At 39.2% G+C, this 22,109-nt stretch overlaps 1 protein-coding gene across 1 annotated transcript in view; it reads right to left on the bottom strand.

The window, feature by feature from the left end:
* LOC146000049 (synaptotagmin-15-like) overlaps positions 1-22,109 on the bottom strand; it is a 319,549-nt gene that overhangs the window by 97,805 nt on the left and 199,635 nt on the right. The window contains exon 5 of the mRNA XM_083137374.1: positions 11,278-11,491. Coding sequence (XP_082993500.1) covers positions 11,278-11,491 — 214 coding nt within the window. The remainder of the gene's footprint in view (positions 1-11,277; positions 11,492-22,109) is intronic.

The following is a 22,109-nucleotide window of genomic DNA, read 5'->3' as shown; positions in this document are numbered from 1 at the left end:
GAGAGAACTTCCAATGTCTCTCCTTTTGCCAAAGCAACGACAAAATGCCAACCCCCGCTACTCAATAGAATCCCTTATATAGGCGATTCGAAAACAGCCAGTAAACGACTTCTTTTTCACCCCTCCGGGATTTGAAAGGACAAGTTTTTAAAATACCCCCTTTCTGAGCAACTGGCTTTCCCAGACACGTAGGCCAGCTCTGTAGCCGATTACATTAGAAACTGAATAACAAATATTACCTTCACCAACCATGAAAATAATATTAATGAACATATACCAACATTTAATAAACAAAAAGATCATGTACTGATTCTGCCATTACAAAGTTATCACGTGTGACGTCACACAATATATCACAGGCCGTGTCCGAAAGGTGCAAGACCGTAATTGAATCGAACATGCTTCGAGAATGGTCTCGAAGTTCAGTCTTGAAGCCTTGGAATTTAAGCGAATATCTTTCAAATTGCACTTCGACTGCAGCGCCAAATACGATCAGTAGATAAAAGTACAAACACACTTTTTTTTCCTGCGTTATAAACACTTGTTTTCACCATAGAAATCACAGAGCATTTCTAAAGTTGTTGTACTTAAATTCCCACACAATTGAAGAACCAACCAACAGATGGCTGACTTTCCACTTCCACGATTTGTGCATTGAAGCTTAATGCATGCTACGGACTCAATAGCTCGTTTAATTGGCCCTTTCGAATTACACTACACGACGTCACTTCCGACACGCTTCACGCCTGGTTTTTGGACTATTCGGACACAGCCACTGTGACAGATAGGAGTCTGGAATATTAAGGACTTACCTGCATATAGCTACCTGGGAAAGTTTCCAGTTAAAATAAATAATGGATTATTTAAAATGTGTGCTGGACGTAAACAGCCAAATGTAAAGCTCTAAGTCCAATAAAATTTATTGATGGTGGTAATGATAAGTAGGGAAAAGATATTAAGATGCAAAATTATGGTCGGACAAGGGAAAAAAAAGGTTCTGAAAATTTATTCAAAAAGGTGCAAGAAAAGGTTCTGATAAAATGCCTTCATTCAGGTATAAACCCGTTACATTAACTTTCTCGTAAGGGACAGACATCTGAAATTTGCTAGTTCATTTAATTTGAATATTCGTACTTACGTATTCTGCATTGAGAAACATTGCTGAAGGTGGCATTTCGCTTATTTCACGGAAATAAGCTCTATTTGCGACATATCGAGTAAGTTTTCTTCGTTTCTTTTTGCCTTCGGTAACACACAAAATGGTGGTCACAGTTTCACTACCGTACTCGGCATGCAGTGTTTCCACCCCCACTGCACCCAAAAATACCTACGTAGCCCCACAAACCATTGACGCATAGCCTCACGAACCATTTACGGTAAGGTTAGGTTAGGTAGGGTCACGTATAGGTTACTAGGTTACAATAGTTGTTAAAAATTGGTTTCGAAAAAAATTATGCGTAGCCCCACACACCATTGACACATAGCCCCACGAACCATTGACACATAGCCCCACAAACCATTTGCGGAAACGTACCTTCTTCAGTTACAAAAACACATGTTTGGAAACACTGACCGGGATTACGTCATCACTAAAGCCCGGATTTCTATGTAATTACATATTTTTTCCTTTATATGTACAAGCGTGGAATTAAAATATATTGACGAATTACGTCAGTAGAGATGTCACAGTGAAGTTTTATATTACATATTTTTACATATTTTACTAAATGTTACATATTCCTAAGATATGAAATATTTTTTACATAAAACAGTCCTTAAGAGGAAAATCCAATGAACTTTTGGCTTACTAGTTAAAAAAGTATCTTCTCACTTCCCCTCCCCATTTCCAGGTCTAAAAAAATATAGTAACTTAAAAGTGCGATTTGCCTTCGTTGTACGTACATAGCAGTTCGTTGATTCGCCGCATCGTAACAATTACATCAAGCTTCGACAGTGTTTCAGTTTCCAGTTTGTAACATGGAGCGGCAAGCAACACACAGCGAACGAAGAGAACCAACAATGGAAGGCGGCAAGTACAACGCTGAGAGGCACTTACCTTGGATAGCAGTCGATGATGCATTTACTACGGATGGTAAAGTTATTTTTTGTCGAGTGTGCGATAAAAAAGTTGGGTGCACTATGAAGTCTCAATTAGATCAACATGTTCGCACTTCACTTCATGTGAAAAACAAACAACTACGGAGTGAAAAGAAGCAAGTTTTACTAACCCAGATGCAAGAGGATTCTTCATTCAGTGTGTTTTACAAGGAAAGGTGCGAAGCAATGATTGCAGCAAACATCCCTTGGTATAAAATTCAAGTACCGAAGTTCCGGGATTTTCTGGAAAAATATTGTGGCCGTAAACTTCTTGACGAGTCAACCCTTCGAAAGCGATATCTTCCACATTCCTACAAAGAAACTTTAGAATCAATTAGGGCAGAAGTAGGCAGTTCCTATGTGTGGATTTCCATTGACGAAACAACTGATGCTTTGGGACGGTATGTAAGTAATTTCATTGTTGGAACGCTAATTGCTGATTCTCCATCTACACCACATCTCATTGCATGCAAAGTTCTAGAGCGTACTAATCATTCCACCATAGCACGATTTGTGAATGACAGTCTTAAATTGTTGTATCCGGATGGCGTACAAGAAGAGAGAGTTCTTCTCATGTTCACAGACAGTGCGTCATATGTTAAAAGCTGCTACGGCACTTAAAGTGTTTTATCCTAACTTGATCCACTTTACTTGCTTGGCACATGCTCTCCAACGCATTGCTGAGGAGGTGAGAGGCAATTTCCCGGAAGTCAACCAACTTATTTCTTCCACGAAAAAGGTGTTTCTGAAGGCACCACAACGTGTGCAAGTTTACAAGGAACAATTGCCAGGTGTACCACTTCCTCCGGAACCTATTCTTACTAGATGGGGCACTTGGATCCGGACAAGTAAGTTTTACAACGAACATTTTGAAGAAGTGAAATCTGTGCTTGACTCATTTTCGGCGGACTCAGCTGTATCGGTACACACTGCTCAAAATCTCTTCAAGGACACCAAACTTGCTTGCGATATGGCATACATAAACAGCAATTTTGGTTGGTTTGATACAAGCATAAAAAAACTTGAAACTGTTGGACTTCCTCTCCTGGAAGCCATGGATATATATGAGGATGCAAGAAAGAAACTGTCTGCTGTTAGAGATGTGTGAGAGAAAGCTCGAAGAAAATTTGACGCAGTGACTGAAAGAAACCCAGGTTACTTCAGCTTATTTACAGTGAGCCGCATTCTCCATGGTGAAACAGTTAACCCTCCCAATGATATTTCTCCCGACCACATTCACCTCCTGAAGTACGCTCCGGTTACTTCTTGTGACATGGAGAGAAGTTTCTCTGCGTACAAGAACATATTATCTGATCGGCGACAAACATTTACTTCTGAACATTTGGAAATGTACCTGGTAACATATTGTAAGTTAAATAATTAAATACAGTGCCTGCCCCAAGATCAAAGGTAACCTGAATTTTTGTAAGTGCTTTTTGAGTGAAAAATTTGGGCAACGAAAATTTACTACTGAACATTTTGAATGGTACCTGATGACATTGTATATTAAATATTGAATATATTCAAATTGTGGTTAATATTTTTGCTCTATAAGAACATAAAAAATACTTAATGTAAGCATTGTAATATTGTAACTTCAATTTTTGTAAGTCTTTTTGAAATAAACATATCCCTTTGTGAGGAAAAAATGTAACAAAAATAGGAAGTAACGTTTGGAATAAATATTTATAGTACATATTTCATTATGATTTTACATATTTTTTACATATTTCAGACATTTTTATTACATATTTATGTACATATTTTAGGGGTTGATATTACATAAAAATCCGGGCTTTAGTCATCACACACAGGCTACATCCACCTGGGAGTAAATGGATGCAAGAGCTTTCGTACATCGGTCACACATTTATATCGAAAAATAGATGATTAGCCGGCAGAATTCAATTAACGATGCGACAAAACACTTCCCCGAACTTCCAGAAGTATAAAGAAACTGCATTTGGTAAGTAAGTTCTCCTGTAAATTTGATGAAATCCGTCTGTCCCTTACGAGAAATTTACCTAGCACTCGTTCTGCTCTACAAAATGAGACTATGGGATTTTATGTAGCTGCTGAAGAAGAGTGAAAATCGTTTATTATTCTGCCCAATTTTTTAACAAAACATGAAATAAAAGGAAGGAAAAAGGTTCTTAAACATCAAAGAAGGGTAAAAAATGGGATAAATGTGCTAATCTCACGAAAAGGTGCAAAAAGATGCAACAAAGTGTGTTCATTTTACTTGATTTCATGTCCTATAATACATATCCCAAATGATCGGCATGAAAACTGCTATATTTTTGGAAAGGTGTTGCACCTTAAAATCCGTTCCCTAATGATAAATAATGAATCAAGAGCTGTTAATAACGGAGTGCTACACATAGAGGACAAAACGTAAGATCGATGATTCTCCAAGAAATAGCAGTATGGAAATAATTCAACCAAATTTCTGCGAAACTGGATAATCAACGCTGTGGTCTGGTATATCTGCAACATGAACTAAATCAATCAACCTGCCTGGCCCTGAGAGAGAACAATCAATCTAAATTGATTGGCCGATATCCCAGAAACTGGTAAAGATGAGCGTCTAAATATTGTCTGTAGTTAAAGACCTTGAAAATAGAAATTTAACGTGACATTATTTTTTTTATTGCCCCGTCCAAATTATTTTAGTGCTTCTCAACAGTCTTTATGAATCAGGAAATCCTCGCCACCTTGGTACTTCATCATGTATTTTCAAATATGGGAAGTAGTGCTGATCTCTCTCTGTCTGATAAGCGTCCCATACTCCCTTCAATTCGCACCCTCCTCGCGTTCGAAAAGTAGAACTCAAAATTGTTTAGATTTCGTAACATGCACGCAACGGCCGATGCAATCAACTGACCTCAATCCCGGACAATCACGCAACCTCCTCGTATTAGATAATCCAAACGCATCGAGGAAAAATTCATTCCGATGCTGAACCATGATGCATCTGGTTCACAAAATGCGACCCAATCAGTTGATGCTTGATATAATCTTGGAAAATATCTTGTCATCGTAATAAGGAGAACAAGTTGACGTAGCAGGGCAGGAGTGTATGTTTATGGCAAAAAGAAAAAAGAAAACGAATCGAAACTGGCCAAATTGAAAAGTCTTCTCCCCCCCCCTTTTGCTAGTGTCCAAACATTTCATCCATCCTCGTCCAGATCGAGATATCGATTGGGAAGCTCGATTTTTTTTCCCCACGAGGAGAGTTCGTTCCGGTGAAGTGTCGGACAGATTAGATCCGGGAGCGGTTCCAACGCATGGGACGTGATTCCGGGGACTTCTGCTGAGGGGGAAGCAGGCAAATAAATTCGATTCCGGTCGAGAAGAAAACGACCAGCGACTTGAAAGGAAAATAGGGGCCAAGGTGAAATATCGTATAAAGTAGAAGGCGTGAAGAAGAATGGTGAGGTGTGAAGATGCGATGAGAAGTTTAACAACATCCTGTAAGGTGTTGTGTTTGTGTGCGGTTACCGCAGATCGGGATTTAGAGGGTGGCTTTGCGTGTGAGGGATGGGGGCTACAACCATTTACAAAAGGTTGTGCCAAGAATTGCTTTGAAAATGGCCACAAAATGAAAAAGCGACATATTTGAAAAGTAGTAAAACTTAACCTAAAGTTACAACTTGTATAGAGGCGTGTCTCACTATGTTGTTACCTTTATGTATGTACAAGGTGTCCCAAAATGATTATTGGGGTTTCAAGTAGTTCTATTGCAACAGACGAAGGTGAATGTTTATATCGTGCATGTACGATAAGAACGGCTGTGGAAGTTTGCTACACTGAGCGCTTATCATTTGTTTCCCATCAGTCAGAGCGGCGTAGGTGTATTACAAGATGGCTACTCCCGTGCAGAAGTCCTTTTGTGTAATTGAATTTGCAAAGTGTGGTTCCGCTCTTTCAGTTCAGCGAGCTTTTCGACAGTGATTTCAAAGTGATCCTCCGTCCGATAACAACATTCGTCGATGGCTTAATAAATTTCAAACAGCTGGATATGTCTGCAAAGGGAAGAGATCTGGACGTCCAAGTGTGTCGAAAGAGAACGTCGAGAAGCATTGAACTACCAGATGGATGTGTGCCGTGTCACGAAAGGTGCTCACATTGAACATTCATAACATACCCTATATAAACTTGTTGTGTTGTTGTTTACTCCCATGTAAGCTTTGTCCTTGTATCCCCCCATATAAGGGAAATTAAACAACTAGGAAACCCCGATAATAATTTTGGAAGACACTGTATACCGTCAAACGGGGTAACTTCCTACAGATTTTGGCATATTCTAATGTGCCCTGCAAAATCCGTGGCGAGTGACAACACGAAAGTTATACGCTAGGAACACTTTGTCCTTTACAAATGTACTGAAGGAATACCAAAGAAATTCCAAAATATTAGGGAAGGGGGGGGGGGGGGAAATGCGTCGGCATTAACTTCGTCGTCTCTGCTTACATACCTACCAGGTGAAAATTACCCTCATGAAGAGGTAAGATCGTTACGCAAAATGGTATGAATTGCCAAATATATCCTCTTGTCAAAGTAGTGACGTTTGTGTTTTTTTTTTTTTTTTTTTTTTTTTAACATTGAAATCTTACAAGTGTTTGAAAACAAAACAAGTTCAGGACATGTATCATAAGGAAACAAAGAGCAAGGTGTTTCGGTACAAAACAGACAATACAATCAGTGATCATCTTCACATGCCTCACACGTGTAATATTTGTCTTTGGATCCCTTGTTACGCACACCATAAATGCACTTCATAAAGGAAACGCACCGAAGCCAGTCAGGTTCCCTGTACGTGCTGCATTCACACAAAGATCTTCAGTGGACGATTCCCCCGTTCGACTATTGGTGTTACGGGTAATTCCAATTTGTCATGGCTCAATACTGCCGCCAGGAACAATCCTCCTCTGTATCGTAGTAGTATTTGCATGCAGGTTCTGCAACACCTCTGCAAGGCTACAATCCATCTCGTTGCGGACACTTGTAAATAGGATCAATGCTCAGTCTTCCTGTTAGTTGCTGTAGCTTCACACTCCCTTTGTTCCACCCACATGCGACTCCTACCGACATCTATCGGTCTTATGACGAAGTTACCTCGTTTGACGGTATAAACCCAGGCCTGCTTTCAAAACGGTTGTCGTCTAACATGGAGAAACATGTCTGAACAGACTCGACGTCCTCTCTGTTAGAAAACCCACAGAAGCATTGTCGAAACATACAGACACAGATTTAACAATGTAAGTGAGGTTATTTTTTCCGCAGACATTTTTTTTTTTTTTTTTTTTTTTTTTTGCAAATGACGTCCCCATGAAAATTCATAGATTTGATAATATCTATTCAATGACCTCTCCCAGTCATGCATTAGTTTGGCTTGATTTATTTTCTTTCACTTTTGTGCCAGTTTCGCGAATATGAAGATAAAATAGTGATAGGATGAAACTGAGGAAAGGACGATCAAAAAAGTACAAGGACAAAATACAAGGCAAATCCCGCGGAGAATTATACCGACCGTTGATCCAGGCGATTGAGTACTACGTGGACGAGAGGTCCATAACAGCGTTGTTTAAGGTTCAGGGACCCATAAATTCTAATGGGTTCTATTGGGTTCCGCTGCAGGACCCAAATATTTTTTCTCGCACAATTTAAATTCGGGTTAAACCAGGGTTGACCGATCAAAAGTTGCCTTCTAAAAATGTCCGCGAGTACGTTTTACATTGGAATGTCACATTGCGGTTGTAGAAAACGTAGCGCAAAGAATAAATCAAATCGCTGTTGTTCTCTCGTGGGCCAGGTTCAAAAACTTCCTTGTCGAAGAGTTACTATACACAACGCAATGGACTATATGGCTTCCCATTGAGTTCAACAAACCCGTCACGTGTTGCTCTGGCATCCGATCCGGGAACAGCAGCCAATAGGAGCCGTCGATGAGGTAACGTGAGGCTGCTGTGTTCCCGGCAGATATCACAACAGGGACGGTCAGTGCTGCTACAACCAAGTGAAGGAACGCGCGCGAGAGAATGGGGCTACATGGAGAGTGGTAACGTGACTGCAGCGTTTGCGTTTCGCGAGTTTCTACCTTGTACCTTAGATTATCGAGACAACCAGCACCTGGATTAGTCTTTCATGCTCACAAGTGGATAATTGTTTATCGTCAGGTCCGTGTTCGATCCAAGTTGCGTATTGCTTCATTTCCTTACGGAACTTGGACTCTATTTAAACTGATTCGGAAAAAAGGTTCCTGGACCGTATTTAAATTGATCCTGGAATAAAGGTTCCAGGACCGAATTAAAATTGGTTCGGAAAGAAGGTTCCCTGACCGTATTTACATTGATCGGGAAAAAAGGTTCCTGGACCGAATTGAAATAATTTACATATAAAAGGGTTCTTTACGGTCCAGAACATATTTACGCTTGCTGATTTTCTCTCCTGGACCGGAATTTAATTTATTTAAAATTCCTGGACCTTTAGCAACCCTGGTCCATATCCGTCATTCATGTGGGTAAATATGTAATAACTGACCTTTTACAAAGTTTGTTTAACAGGACAGCAGTACACCAACCACCAGTTCGCAAGGTATGTGTGTAGATAGTGGCTTCCCTGATGGCGCAGTTGTAGCGTCGTCGCCTTGTAATCAAGGGGTCCCGGGTTCGATACCCGGTGGAGGCACAAGTGGTTCGGATTCCACTTTAAACTGTAGGTCCAGTCCCGATTAGCCTTACTGTGCATAAAGTGGACTTAAAACACTAAATCAACAACAAATCAACATGTGTGTAGATAGTGGCCTACCTCCATTGTGATTAGCATAACAACCGGGTGTCTTGATTCGAATCCTGGATAGATACCCGGTGGAGGCACATAGTGGTTCGGATCCCACTTTAAACTGTAGGGCCAGTCCCGATTAGCCTCACTGTGCATAAAGTGGATTTAATATACCAGCTCAACCAGCTCGAATCCTGGATACAGCATGTTTTTTTGTTTTTTGCCTGGTTTGGAACTAAACACTTTAAACTGTAGATCGAGTCTCGATTAACCTATCTGTGCATGAAGTGGACTTAAAACAAGAACTCAAAGAAACACATTATTAGTTCGAACGGTTGTTACACTAAAAAAACGTATCAATTGTCGAGTCTCAGCTTTTTGAATCCACAGACAGAAGGCACAATCAAAATAAATTATATGGGGTTTAACTAGCAATTACTAGAATTTCATTTGTAGAAATTTTTAGATCTTCACAAATTTAATAGTTTTCGAGATATCAACAGGTCACTCACTTTTAATAGATTTTTTACTCTTTCGGCCAGACAGACGAGTCGATTTCGTTAGTTGCGTTAGTAGGTCTATAAGTTCACCAAATTTTATCTTTGTAGGTCTGATAGTTCCAGAGATAGCAATAGTTACACAGTTTACCGTACACAAGGATACCTTTTCGTCTTCTGCTGCTTGCTATCCTAAATCATTGGAATGGTCAATAATTGAATTTTGGCAACGGCCGGAGCTTACTAATTGAAAGTTATTAGAAAGAACTTCACCTTATTGTAGGAAACAGCACATTCAGACAAATTGTTCGCAGCAATGCAATTCGCAAAAGCCCTACCGTTCGCTTCGTTTGGTTTTGTAATTAGGGAATGTGTAATTTAGTTCCTAATGGGTCAATTAGCCGAATCCTCGCGAAACTCCTCCTTGATCTAACGTGTAATCAAGGAAGACAAGAAGTTTATCTTGGTCGTGTGTTTTTGCTTCTGTTCTGCTCTCTCGTTTGTCTTTGTGTTAATTTAGTTCATTTTTTTAGCATTTCGCTTTCCTTAAATCCTTCCCTTTGAGAACTTCTTAATCATTCTATTTATTCATCTTCTCTTTTTATACATTTAGGTTTTTCTTATGTCCGTAGGTTGCAACTCTGAGAGGCAATACCTTAATGTAAGTTACTCAAATTATCTTGAAGTACTTGATTTGTATTTAGACGACACACAACTGAGATTCTTCCAAGCGTGAGCACATTAATGTCTAGACAATGTAATTTGTCAATAGAATACTCATTCTGCTTATTGTACCTGTCAGCATTGCAGAGGAAATGTCCAACTAGGCATTTTGGCGCCAAAATATTTTATTCAAGCTTTTCTCTGAAATAGAAAGAGTGGAACGGCTGAAAATGACTTCATTCAATGTCAAATAACATCGTGTATGCATTCATGGAACGATATTTGTGAAAATCTTAGATGTGTCCCTCCAAATAGCAAAACAGTAACATTTCAAGGTCATGTCGAAGTTCCATCGATAACTCGAACATATACGATTTATCGTTATTCCATTCTTACTTAACGAGTGAAATTTTAAGACTTACATCTTATACGTTTTCTCGTAATGTTTCTGTAGGATGAAAGATTGTATACTCTCATGTACTGCATACGTATATTGCAATTTGACCCGCAGCGCACTACAATTTATATTATTATCCATTTTACTTTATTTTATGCATGTGGCCGTGTGTTAAATAACTTGACGTTATTTTATTGTTTACCATATCTTACTAAATTCAAGTTAGCCACCTTATTTGCTTGAAAAAAGAAAGAACTAGATTTGTTTCAAACGAGGAAGGTGATTTTTCTCATCTTCAGATAACATTACTAATGTGACTGACAAAAATGTTATATGTCTGATGGTGGTCGAGGGAGGGTATAACGTATGTATATATGGTTTAGTTGAATCTCTTGTCTATATTGTATTACAAAAGAAACAAGTAACGCCTTACTTTGTAGGAAAAACAGCAATAAAACGTCATTTCCGGAAGAAAAATGTAGGTTTCCAATCTCTGCTTGAGAGATATGTCTATCCCATTTTCTCGCACAGTTACTATTTTACTAAACTGAGTATTTAAGTAATTGAAAATACAGGATGTCTCTAAAGTCACGATCATAGGCGAAAATATATTACACTGCTGACACGAAGACATGCCTAGACTCCTCGATGTGGACCCGTGAAATGCACCCCCCCCTCCATATCCCCGACTAATTACCGCTGGAGTTTTACCTGCAAGACCAGACTATTATTTCAAGGCCAGATACAGATCAGGCAGTAATTAATCTCTGTCATTTGGAAACATTGCTATTTAGATGAGCGACTTTTGAGACACCCTGTGTATTGTATTTGGAGACTCACCTGACGAAGGGGTCGCAGCTGTTGACGGTGCCCACAGTGCGGCTGGGGAGGTTCTTGGCCTTCAGCAGAGAGACCAGCAGCTTCTCGGTCGCGGGTTCGTACCTCAGAGAGAACCATATCCTTCCCAAGTGACCGTCGGGAAACTGCAAGTCCTCCTCGAAGTGTAGAGTGTCTCTGTAGAGAGCAGGGTCTATGATTCCCAGACCATAGCAACCTGCGAAAATGGAAGAAGGCATCGTTAGAATTACATCTGTACAGAACGTAGCTGTCCATCACTTTTTTCAGTCAACCTGTTTACCACAATGTGATGCTCATTAATTGAAATAAAAGCGTCAGTAAGCAGATAATAACATTAATATAATTCCATATTTTAAAACAAAGGAAGAACAAAAAAAATAATGATTGATAATATTTTTTCTTGTATGTACGCATTGTAGAATTATTTCTCTTGTAGCCTATGGTTATTACAAGCATAAAAACACAGTTTTTCGTTGTGATGGTACAGGAGAACACACGCTCTCTTAATCAGACATTTGTCTTTAGTTTGATTAAATATACACTATATACCCATGGTAAAGGGATGTGGCGGCAGGAACCAATCAGATCGGAGAATCGTCCACCAATGTTGCCAACCTTCCCGCGCGCCTAGTGATAAGCTCAGTGATCTTTGGCGCTGCTGTCTGTGTCAAAACAGAATGATACACGAGTGACTTGAAAGAGTTGCTTTCTCTCTCTCTCTCTCTCTCTCTCTCTCTCTCTCTCTCTCTCTCTCTCTCTCTCTCTCTCTCCTCTATTTGCACTTCTTCATTCTCTCTTTTCTAGCTTTCCGTCCTTAAGTTTATCTTTTTCCTTATTTTAATCTCGCTCGCTTCACTATCCCCTTCTCTCTCTTTTTCCGTATCTTCTCTCGCTTGCATTTTGTCTTACTCTCTTCACTTCTTTCACACACGGGATTTCTTATGGGTTGGCAACCTGATTTCCTATGAGTTGGCAACCTGATTTCCTATAGGTTGGCAACCTGATATCTTATGAGTTGGCAACTTAATTTCTTATGAGTTGGCAACCTGATTTCTTATGAGTTGGCAACCTGATTTCTTATGAGTTGGCAACCTGATTTCTTATGAGTTGGCAACCTGATTTCTTAGGAGTTGGTAAATGTATTTCTATTCATAGCCTAGGACCACGTGACATAAGTGAGATAGTCCAGATCTTGGAGCCAGTTATTGTTATTGTTATTGTTATTAACAGCTTTGTTATTATGGAACTTTACTCTACTAATTACATGCTCTGTATTAATAACACTTATAAACATCCGATTAGAAATTATTCATTAAACTTCAATAAAACAATACCCTTAGATTTGACAAGAGAACACTCGCCTAAAAATGTTTCCTTCTGGCTCTTATGTCAGCAAAGTAATTAATGAGAGACCCCAAAACCAATTTCTTGCAGGACATCAGCATTCGCTGTGAAGGGTGCCAAACTAGAATGTCTGCTATCCGACGATGAATTTCTGAAGGCACTTATAATTCTTTTTAAGTCACTGAACGACTAATCTCCACTGGCATTTGATGATGAAATACTCGCAAAAATTCTCAGAGCTATGTCAAGGCTTGGGAAGAGAAACCATCTTTCATGAAATAAGCAAGGACTTGGCATGTTTATTTTTGCTATTATCATAATATTAAGGAATTTTATAATAGTAGACGGTCCTTGTCACTTCTGCCCCTAGAGGAAAATCCCCCTACTGTTCACTCTCTCTCGCTCTCGCTCTCTCTCTCTCTCTCTGTCTCTGTCTCTCTCTCTCTCTCTCTCAGGGACTCCCCGAGGTTCGGGGTTCGATACCCTTTGGAGGCACAAGTGGATCAGATCCCACTTTAAATTGTACGAAGGTTGAGGAGTAAGTCATGGCAACCCAGTAATAATTCGACAATCGAAGGATGTATTATAAATTTGTTATATACAACTGAAAGAGTATCCATTATGGATATCCATACTCCACGATAATGCAATGGACAATGCGGGAGATTATTATCGTGGAGTATGATTGCATTATGCAGTAGATCTGGACGCTTCTCCCCAACGGCACGTCGTAGATCACAAAACTTCAGACATGGTGAAGAGGATGGTGCTGCCGATGGTATTCGACGTCTTCCATGGCAGCGTGCTGTGGACAATGCGGAAGATTATTTCGAAGGTTTGTCATAATCAGACAAGTTTTTGTAACGTGTGCACATGTGTATGTCACAAGGTCAAACAGGTTTTTGTAACTTGTACATTAATACATGTGTATGTCACAGGGTTGCTTGGGTTTTCTTTCATGATTCCTACCAACAAAATATCCCTAATGGATACTCTTTCAGTTGTATATAACAAATTTTTAATACATCCTTGGATTGTCGAATTATTACTGGGTTGCCATGACTTACTACCCAACCCTCGTACGTTCAGTCCCGATTAGCCTTTCTGTGCATAAAGTGGCCTTAAAACAACAATTCAAAGCATTCTCTCCCCTTCCCCTCTCTCTGAATATCCCCCTTTTCTTCATCTCTCTGCTCTTTTGTTAGCTTTCTATCCTTCTATGTTTCATTCCTTCTCTCTTTTAGTCTTGCGCTCGTCGCTTCTCTCTAATTTTTCTCTCGACTTCGCTTCTTTAATCTCTCTCTCTCTGTCTGTCCTTCAGTCATTTTCTCTCTCGGCTTTACCCTCTTAATACCTCTCTTTCATTCTCTCCTTGTCTTCGTGTCTCTCCGTCTTACTTTCCATTTCTCTCCATCCGTCCTCCTCCTCCTGGCCGTCGTTCCCAGTGACAGGAAGCCAGGAAGATTAAAGTCTCCCGAGAGAAGAACCTCTCGTCTTCCCGGGTTATCTATCACCGGATGCCTCCGTTCACAAAGCCTCGTGTCGAACCTTTCACTTTGCCCCTCGGAATCTCCAGCCACGATAATCCATCTTTATATACTCACGCGAATCATTCGCCCATAAATCATCTGCGTATAGGTTTGTGAATACGCCACATCGAGATTACATCGTCGCGAGATCGATTTGTGAAAAGGTTTGCTTGGAGGACGTAGATACTTGGTGGCTATGCTGAATGAGCTCCTCTTCTAGTCCCTGGGACAACAGTTTCAGTAGAGATGGTATCGAACCTAGACTGGAAAAAAAAAGTATACTATTCCCTAAACATCAAACTATCCATACGCTAACAGAGAAGACTTGTTCTGGATACCAAAATGAGTGTTGATATTAATACATACTTAACTAATATAATATAAATTATATCATAATTAAAATAGGTGTGTAACATTTTCTTCTTTTCTTTTTTAATATATATGTAATTGTATAAATAAAGAATTTAAAGAAAGGAAAAGCGGTGGAACCGGTTAATTCGGAGCAACTGACGTCCTGGTTTATTTAAAGGCACCTGGACATAAGCGCATACCCTCGAATGTACCCCCTTTTATTGTCTCTGTCCTGTAGCATCAACTTCAAATAAATGTACGTGTGTGTTCGGGTGGGCAGAATGACGTAACCAATAGTTAGGGACTCCTAAGTTTTCGCAAACGCGATAACACCGAATAATGTTAATTGCTGCATTAATTATGAATGTTATTATTATTATTATTTATTATTATTAAAGTAGGGTTACAATTAAGCTTACATTTTTTTTCCATTGATTCCGAACTACAGAAACAGCATTTTGCCCTACATGAATTAATATACAGTTATGCTATATGTGTTCTAAGTATACATAAAATGGAATATTATAAATTTATATAATTGAAAAATATAAGAAATATACTAAAATAAACATTTTTTTGCAGCTACGTTTTATGAAGGAGGGAATGAGGTAGAATAGGCACAGTGTCAGTATTCATAGATTAATGTTGTTTAAAATTGGCCAAATTTCTCTCTTTTCTGCAATTTACAGGCAGTTGATTCCACGCTTTACTTGCCAGAGATGACAGGGATTTTGATCCGTATCTTGCCTTGTTACATTTTGGTACTCGGATACTGTTGGTGTTGTTGGATCGCAGATTGGGATAATGTATGTTACAAGATATCATTACTTTGTCCTTTAATAAGTGGTGGTGCTCGTTAATTGCCTGGTGAATTTTTAGTAGAAATGCATATTTTCGTCTGGATTGCAGCGTGGGTAATTGGAGTTCTTCTCTGCTTGCACGTGAGGTCGTGTGCGCCGTATTTCTTATGCTACGAATAGCCCAAATTTGCATTTTCTCTAGTTTCGTGGTGTTATTTCTATTAATCCCATAAAGTACAGAGGAACAGTATTCAAGTAACGGCCTAATAAATGCTTTGTAGAACGCTAATTTGTGGGCAAGGTGTACATATTTGCAGACAAATTGAAACTGCTTGATTCTAGGTGCTGCGCGTGAACACATTCTTTTTACATGTTGTGAAAAGGATAAACTTTTATCTAGGTGCATACCGAGATATTTTAGAGATTCACATGGTTTTATATTGAAATTTCCTATTTTTATGTTGTCAATTAGCGTATTGTTATTATTTTCACTGGATAGTATTAATACTTGCGTCTTAGACTCGTTCACTTTCAACATGTTAGATTGATACCACTCAAGAACTTCGGGCATATTTTCCTCAATATTTGCAATTACATTTTCTAATTTGCTTGACGCGCAGTACAGGAGACAGTCATCTGCGTACAAATATAATTCAAACCCAAATTCCCTGTCTGCGATGTCATTCACAAACATGTTAAACAGTTTAGGACCTAGAATAGATCCCTGTGGTACACCGAAAGATTCATTTAAACTGTTTGAAATCGAGTTGCCTACTTTTGTGTCGATACTCCTATTCCATAAATAACTTTCGATCCAGTTGCATGCTAGGGCAGAGAAATTAAATTGCTGATGTAATTTCTGTATTAATAAATTTGGTTGAACACTGTCGAATGCTTTACTGATGTCTAGAGAAATAATGCCAATGTATTGCTTTCCTTTACGATCTAATATATTTCTCCAATTATGTATCAGTTCATGCACGAGTAATTCTGTCGAGCGATTTTTTCTAAAAGCAAACTGTCTATCTGTCAGTAGATTGTTAGAATGTAAGTATTGTTCTAATTGCTTGTCTATTACCTTTTCAAGAATCCTGCTTAATGAGGAAGTTATTCATATGGGGCGATAATTATTAACTTGCGTCGGGGACCCCCCTTTAAATATAGGTGTGACCCTTGCGTGTTTCCAAGTGTTAGGAAAGATTCCGCTTTTTAAGGATGAATTAATTATATCTGTGAGAGGTTCGACAATCCATGGGGCGAGTAGATATATTATGCTATTACTTATTTCATTGAAATCTGGACCTTTTCTGAGGTTAAGTTCTTGAAGAATTTTCATAACGTCATCACTTGAGACGGGCTTAAAAGTGAAGCTGGTTTCTTGATATTTAGCGTCTTTTTCATTTTGTTTGTTACTTTCATTTTTCTTCGCTCTTAAATTGTTAGTGAATGTGTTGGATATTGACGAGCCGACGTTAGCAAAGTGGTCATTGAGGACGTTCGACACCCTCGCATCTTCCGTAATTGTTTCATTATTATGTTCAATAGATGCGATGGATTAGCTTTTGCTATCATTTCCAGTTAAGAACCTGAAAATCTTGAATTTGTTATTGTCTGAATATTTATCGGAATAGATCTGCGTAATGATATAATTTCTTTTTGCATCTTTAACTGTTTTTGTTACGTAGTTCCTTATGGTCTTATATTGTTCCCACGTGTAATTATTATTATTTGAACTACGTGCGCGTTTAAACATCCGGTTCTTGAGTGATATCAATCTAAGAAGACCGCCAGTGATCCAGGGACGCTTGTTGCCCCTAACACGAAACGTTTTTATTAGCGCATAGACATCCAGAGCTTCGGTTATTAATGACTGCAAATATGTCACCTTATCGTTTATATCCGGCATCATTGTTGTTTTGTGAAAGGGTAGATAAGAACAATGATCAACGAACTGTTGTACAGGGAAATTTTTAAAAGAACGCTTAGTTACGAGTATTCTTGGAGATCTTTGTGGCCTTAGGTTAATTGAGGTATATATCAAAAAATGATCGCTTAAATCATGCATTACTACGGCGGATTTATCATGCAATTCTTTCTTGTTGGTAAAAATATGATCTATGAGACTCTCACTCGTGTCGGTGACGCGTGTCGGCAGGCGAACGAGCTGCTTGTACCCCGCTGATTCCATCGTATCGAAAAATGCATTGTCCGCTGCAGTTGGTTTCATGACGTCATGATTTGTATCCCCAACGAGAACCGAAGCGTGGCAAGCCGGAAATGACTGCAAAATATTTTCTAGTTTTTCATTAAAAGTGACGGGGGCCTTGGGATGTCTATATACGCATCCTAGAATTAAAGGTTTGTCATTCTGTTTGAGTTTTAAAGACACCCACAATCCTTCAATGTCTACATCTGACACAGAATATATAAGTTCCGATATTACAGCTGTTTTTACGTAAACAATAATACCTCCCCCTTGCTTAGGATAGCCTCGATCAAGTCTGTACATTTTGAACCCTTCAATTTCAACATGTCTGTGTGGAATGGAATCATCGAGCCAAGTCTCGGTGATTGCAACGCATGTGAAGTTTATTATATGTGACGCTGCGATTTCATCTATTTTGTTCTTTATGCGGTTAATATTGATGTGGCCCACCGTGATATTGTCTGCGTTTGCGGGGAAAGCAAGTGACGTATTCTGAAGAAATTTTTCATTCCATTCCAAATCGCGAAATAACGCAAATTTGGCATAAGATGCGAATTTCAACACGTTTTGTGCTTAAGCAACGAAGAATAACGCGAAAACCCAACGTTTTTTGTGATTTGAGCTTTAAGAAACAAAATATACCATATTTATGCACGTTTTCTAACATTTCATAAAAGAGAAAACTATTATCCGTGTTATTCATGGAATAATTCTGATAACCAGATAAAATTACGTGTAAATGAACGTTTCCCAAGACTTTTCGCCTTCAATCGGAACGCGTTGCATCGCAAAGCAAAGTGGCAGGGTTCTGACAAGAGATCGCGTACGCACCCACCGTCACAACCGAGCCGTAGCGTCGGTATTTCTAGCAGGAGAAATATTTTACGTTACCGAACGAAGTGGCGCGATTTTGTCGGAGATCGGGTGCGAACCTACCGCCACACGAAAGCTGCAAAATCGGTATTTGTCGCGCGAGAAATAATGGGAAAAAACTTCCTCGAAAATCTGTTCCAACCTGTCAAACATTAACGAACAGACGTACGCCATGTTACCTACAACTGAAAACACCATAAATCTATAATTTGAGGTATACGAGGTGTGGCTAGAAAAAAACTGGATTGATATTGCTGTCGACAAATGGCGTCCAGCTCAAGCGGTGCATGAGTGTATAACGTGATATCCTGCCTATCGACTGTGTGATTGCCCAGGGTGCGCGGCAGTCAGTTCCGCTGTAGCTTGTGGACTAAGTGAACCGTACCTCGGTGCTCCGTCGGAAAAATGTTAAGTGTGAAAGTGGAACAGCGTATCAATGTGAAGTTTCTTATGAAACTCGGAAAATCCGCCACAGAAACTTATGGTTTGATAAAGGAAGTGTACGGAGATGAGTGTTTATCACGCACTCAAGTGTTTGAGGGTTTCAAAGGTTTACGGAGGGACGAGAAGTGACCGCGGATGACTTGCGTCCTGGACGGCCTTGCACGTCAAAAACGCAATCAAACATTGCAAATGTCGGTGAATTGATTCGAATTTGGTACGCGATGGTCAAACTGTCAACCAACATTATTTTACTACGGTGCTGACGACCCTTTGTGAGCGAGTAAGAAGATCACGACCTGATTTGTGGAAAAGGAAGTCATGGATTCTTCATCAGGACAATGCTCCTGCCCACACGCCATTGTCAGTCAAGGCTTTCTTGGCCAATCATGGGATCCCAGTGTTAGAACATCCACCCTATTCCCCGCATCTCGCTTCGTGCGACTTTTTTTTATTCCCAAAGGTCAAATTAGCACTGAAAGGAACCAGATTACGACCGTAGGATCTGTGAAAACAAAAACGAAGGAGTTCATGAACATGGTTTCAGAAAATGATTTCCAGCACTGCTTCCAGCAATGGAAGATTCGTATGGAGCGGTGTATCGATAGTGCAGGGGAGTACTTTAAAGGTGACAATGTTCGTATTGTACAAAATAATCAATAAAATATTGTGTCCGGTTTCTTTCAAGCCTCATCTCGTATTTTGTCATAAAAATGTGCTAAAATATAAACCAGAATTTTAGAAAAAGTAAGACCGATTTTGGGGGGAAATAACATAGAAAACTCAAGGTCACTAACAATAGTTTTATATGTAATAAGTGTGTCCGAGAGAGTGTCCTGCTCCCCCCCCACCCCCACAAGGATTGCGCCGTGTTTCGTCTCGAGTTGTAAATGCCTGTCTCATTCTCGTTCTCGTTACAATTTATAAACATTCTTTTCGTCCTTGTCTCAAGTTTCGAAATATGTAGTTTAAAAAATACACGGCGTTTAACCTCATAAGCATTCACGGTGTATAGAGCTCATTAAGGCATAGGAGTTGTCTTAGTAACGTACGTTTCCTTTCGCGCTTCATTTCGACGCGTGCATTCCTCCAAAATGGGATTATATCCTGAACATATATGCAACCGCGCAACAAAGATTCACAAATGCCTCACTGCACTCTGTTCCGATAGCGTCGTCGACTTGTAATCAAGGGGTCCCGGTTTCGATTCCCGGTGGAGGAACATAGTAGTTCCTATTCCACTTTAAACTGTAGGTGAAGTCCCGATTAGCCGTACTGTGCATAAAGTGGACTTAAAACACCAACTCAATCAATCAAAAACCGGGAATCTCTGGAGCGAGAGAGCTCGACCAATAAACATGTCACAGGGGAAGTGAGTGCATGGAGGGGAAAATGCAGTTGCAGTTACCAGTCTTTTGCAGCAACGCTCACTGATTGACTCCGTCCATTCGCTTTCTCCTCTTCTCTACCGTTATGCCTTGCTTCACAGATTCCCGAGGGAGATAGTGTAAGTGCCAGTCTCGATTCGAAGGGTCTGCTTTTGTTCTCGACTTGAATTTTACAAGCTTGTTTCGTGATTCAGGTTATTGATGTTCGTCGTGCGCCACAACAACAACAACAGCAAAAATAGTCCCGCCGTTTGTTTTTAGTCAATTTTGTTCCCACGCAGGTCCCATGAACGCACTCTGATTCTGATCCCTCTTTTAATGCTAGAATAATTTCTGATTATCCCATCTGAACATAAACGGATAAACAAATGACTAATAATAATATTTTGTTATTACAATTACTTTACATAAAGATCCTTTCAAGATTTTATGTCGGGTGGAAGCAAGAATTTTACATGGACATTTATCGAAGTATTACTAATTAAGTACTCTTTTAACATTTTAATTAATAAAACTACACAAAGCACATGGATGGAAAGAGGAATCGTGTCACTCCAAATTTGCAAAACCTAGCTCAAGGTCAACTAAAAGCAGGGTGCGAAATCATTTAAGACTGGTGGGCGGGGGTAGGGGGGGGAGAAAGATCTTTATCTACATACGCGGACATGTGATATATCTGTGTGTGTGATTATTATATTGCATACATATTTGTCATTAAGTATGAAATAAACTACTAAATATTTAAAAATACATTATTATTAAATAAGGAATTAATTTGTTACTTTTATATAGTTTTTCTTGTATGTACGCATTGTTTGCATTGTAGAAATAATTTCTTGTAGTTACGGTTATTACGAGCATAAGAAAAAGGTTTTTCGTTGTGACGTTTTAGGAGAACACACGCTCCCTTTATCACAACAAGAAACTGTTTTCTTATACTTGTAATAACCGTAAACTACAAGAAAATATTACTTTTATATATATCAGATATCTAAAAAGTAGCAAACTATTTTCTTTACTAACTGGTTAAAGTGTCAATAAACTACAAAATAGTTGAAATAGTTTCATTATATAATAGTTGATATAAAACAATTACTGAGACCAAGATTGTTGGTGGGGAGAAATACCCACTGTCCCCTACTTAAACTACTTAAATAATTTAAATTCAATGAAATATTGGACAACAAATAATAATTAGAAAATTTAATGTAAATAAATGTTTTGTATTGTTGATTCACCCAAATAATATGATGTCTAAAACAGGGTGGCGACAGACCTGGAAAACCGGGAAAAGTCAGGGACTTTGAGAGGTCAAAGAAAGTCGAGAAATGTCAGGGAAGTGACATTGACTTTTCTATGCGATGGAATGAATGTGCCAGGCATTTGCTTTGAAAGATGTCGTTATGTAGCGCTGTATGGGAACAGGAAATCTTGTTGCTAAACTTTTAGGCCCCTTTTATGCACAACACAACCACAACGCCAGAACAAAAACCAGTGAAGGAGAGGGAGAGAGAGAGAGAGAGAGAGAGAAATTTCCAGAGGGGCAGAAAAAATTGATAAGCCTCTAATTATCACGTGGAAAATGCATTGAATTATAATTTTTCTTGTCTGTATGGAAGTAGTAAGGGGACAGAGCAGTCGACGGATGGAGGGAAGGGGGAAGGTCAATACCACTGTGGCACTATCCGATAGTTGTTGGACTTCGTAGAATGGCATTTTGTCGGACATTCTGAAGAAACATGGAAACCAAAATGATGCTATGAAACCTTGTAATTTGTTGAATGTCGTGGTACAGCATTTGTCGGATGAACATTTAGACTCCATTGATGCATACGATTTTTGTCGGATATCGCCGTCCGACTAATGTTGAACTTCGACAAAA

The sequence above is a fragment of the Lepisma saccharinum genome, chromosome 16 (assembly GCF_977018435.1).
Source record: "Lepisma saccharinum chromosome 16, izLepSacc3.1, whole genome shotgun sequence".
NCBI lineage: Eukaryota > Metazoa > Arthropoda > Insecta > Zygentoma > Lepismatidae > Lepisma > Lepisma saccharinum.
Note: the sequence above shows the minus strand (reverse complement) of the source record. Positions and strands in the feature narration are given on the sequence as shown.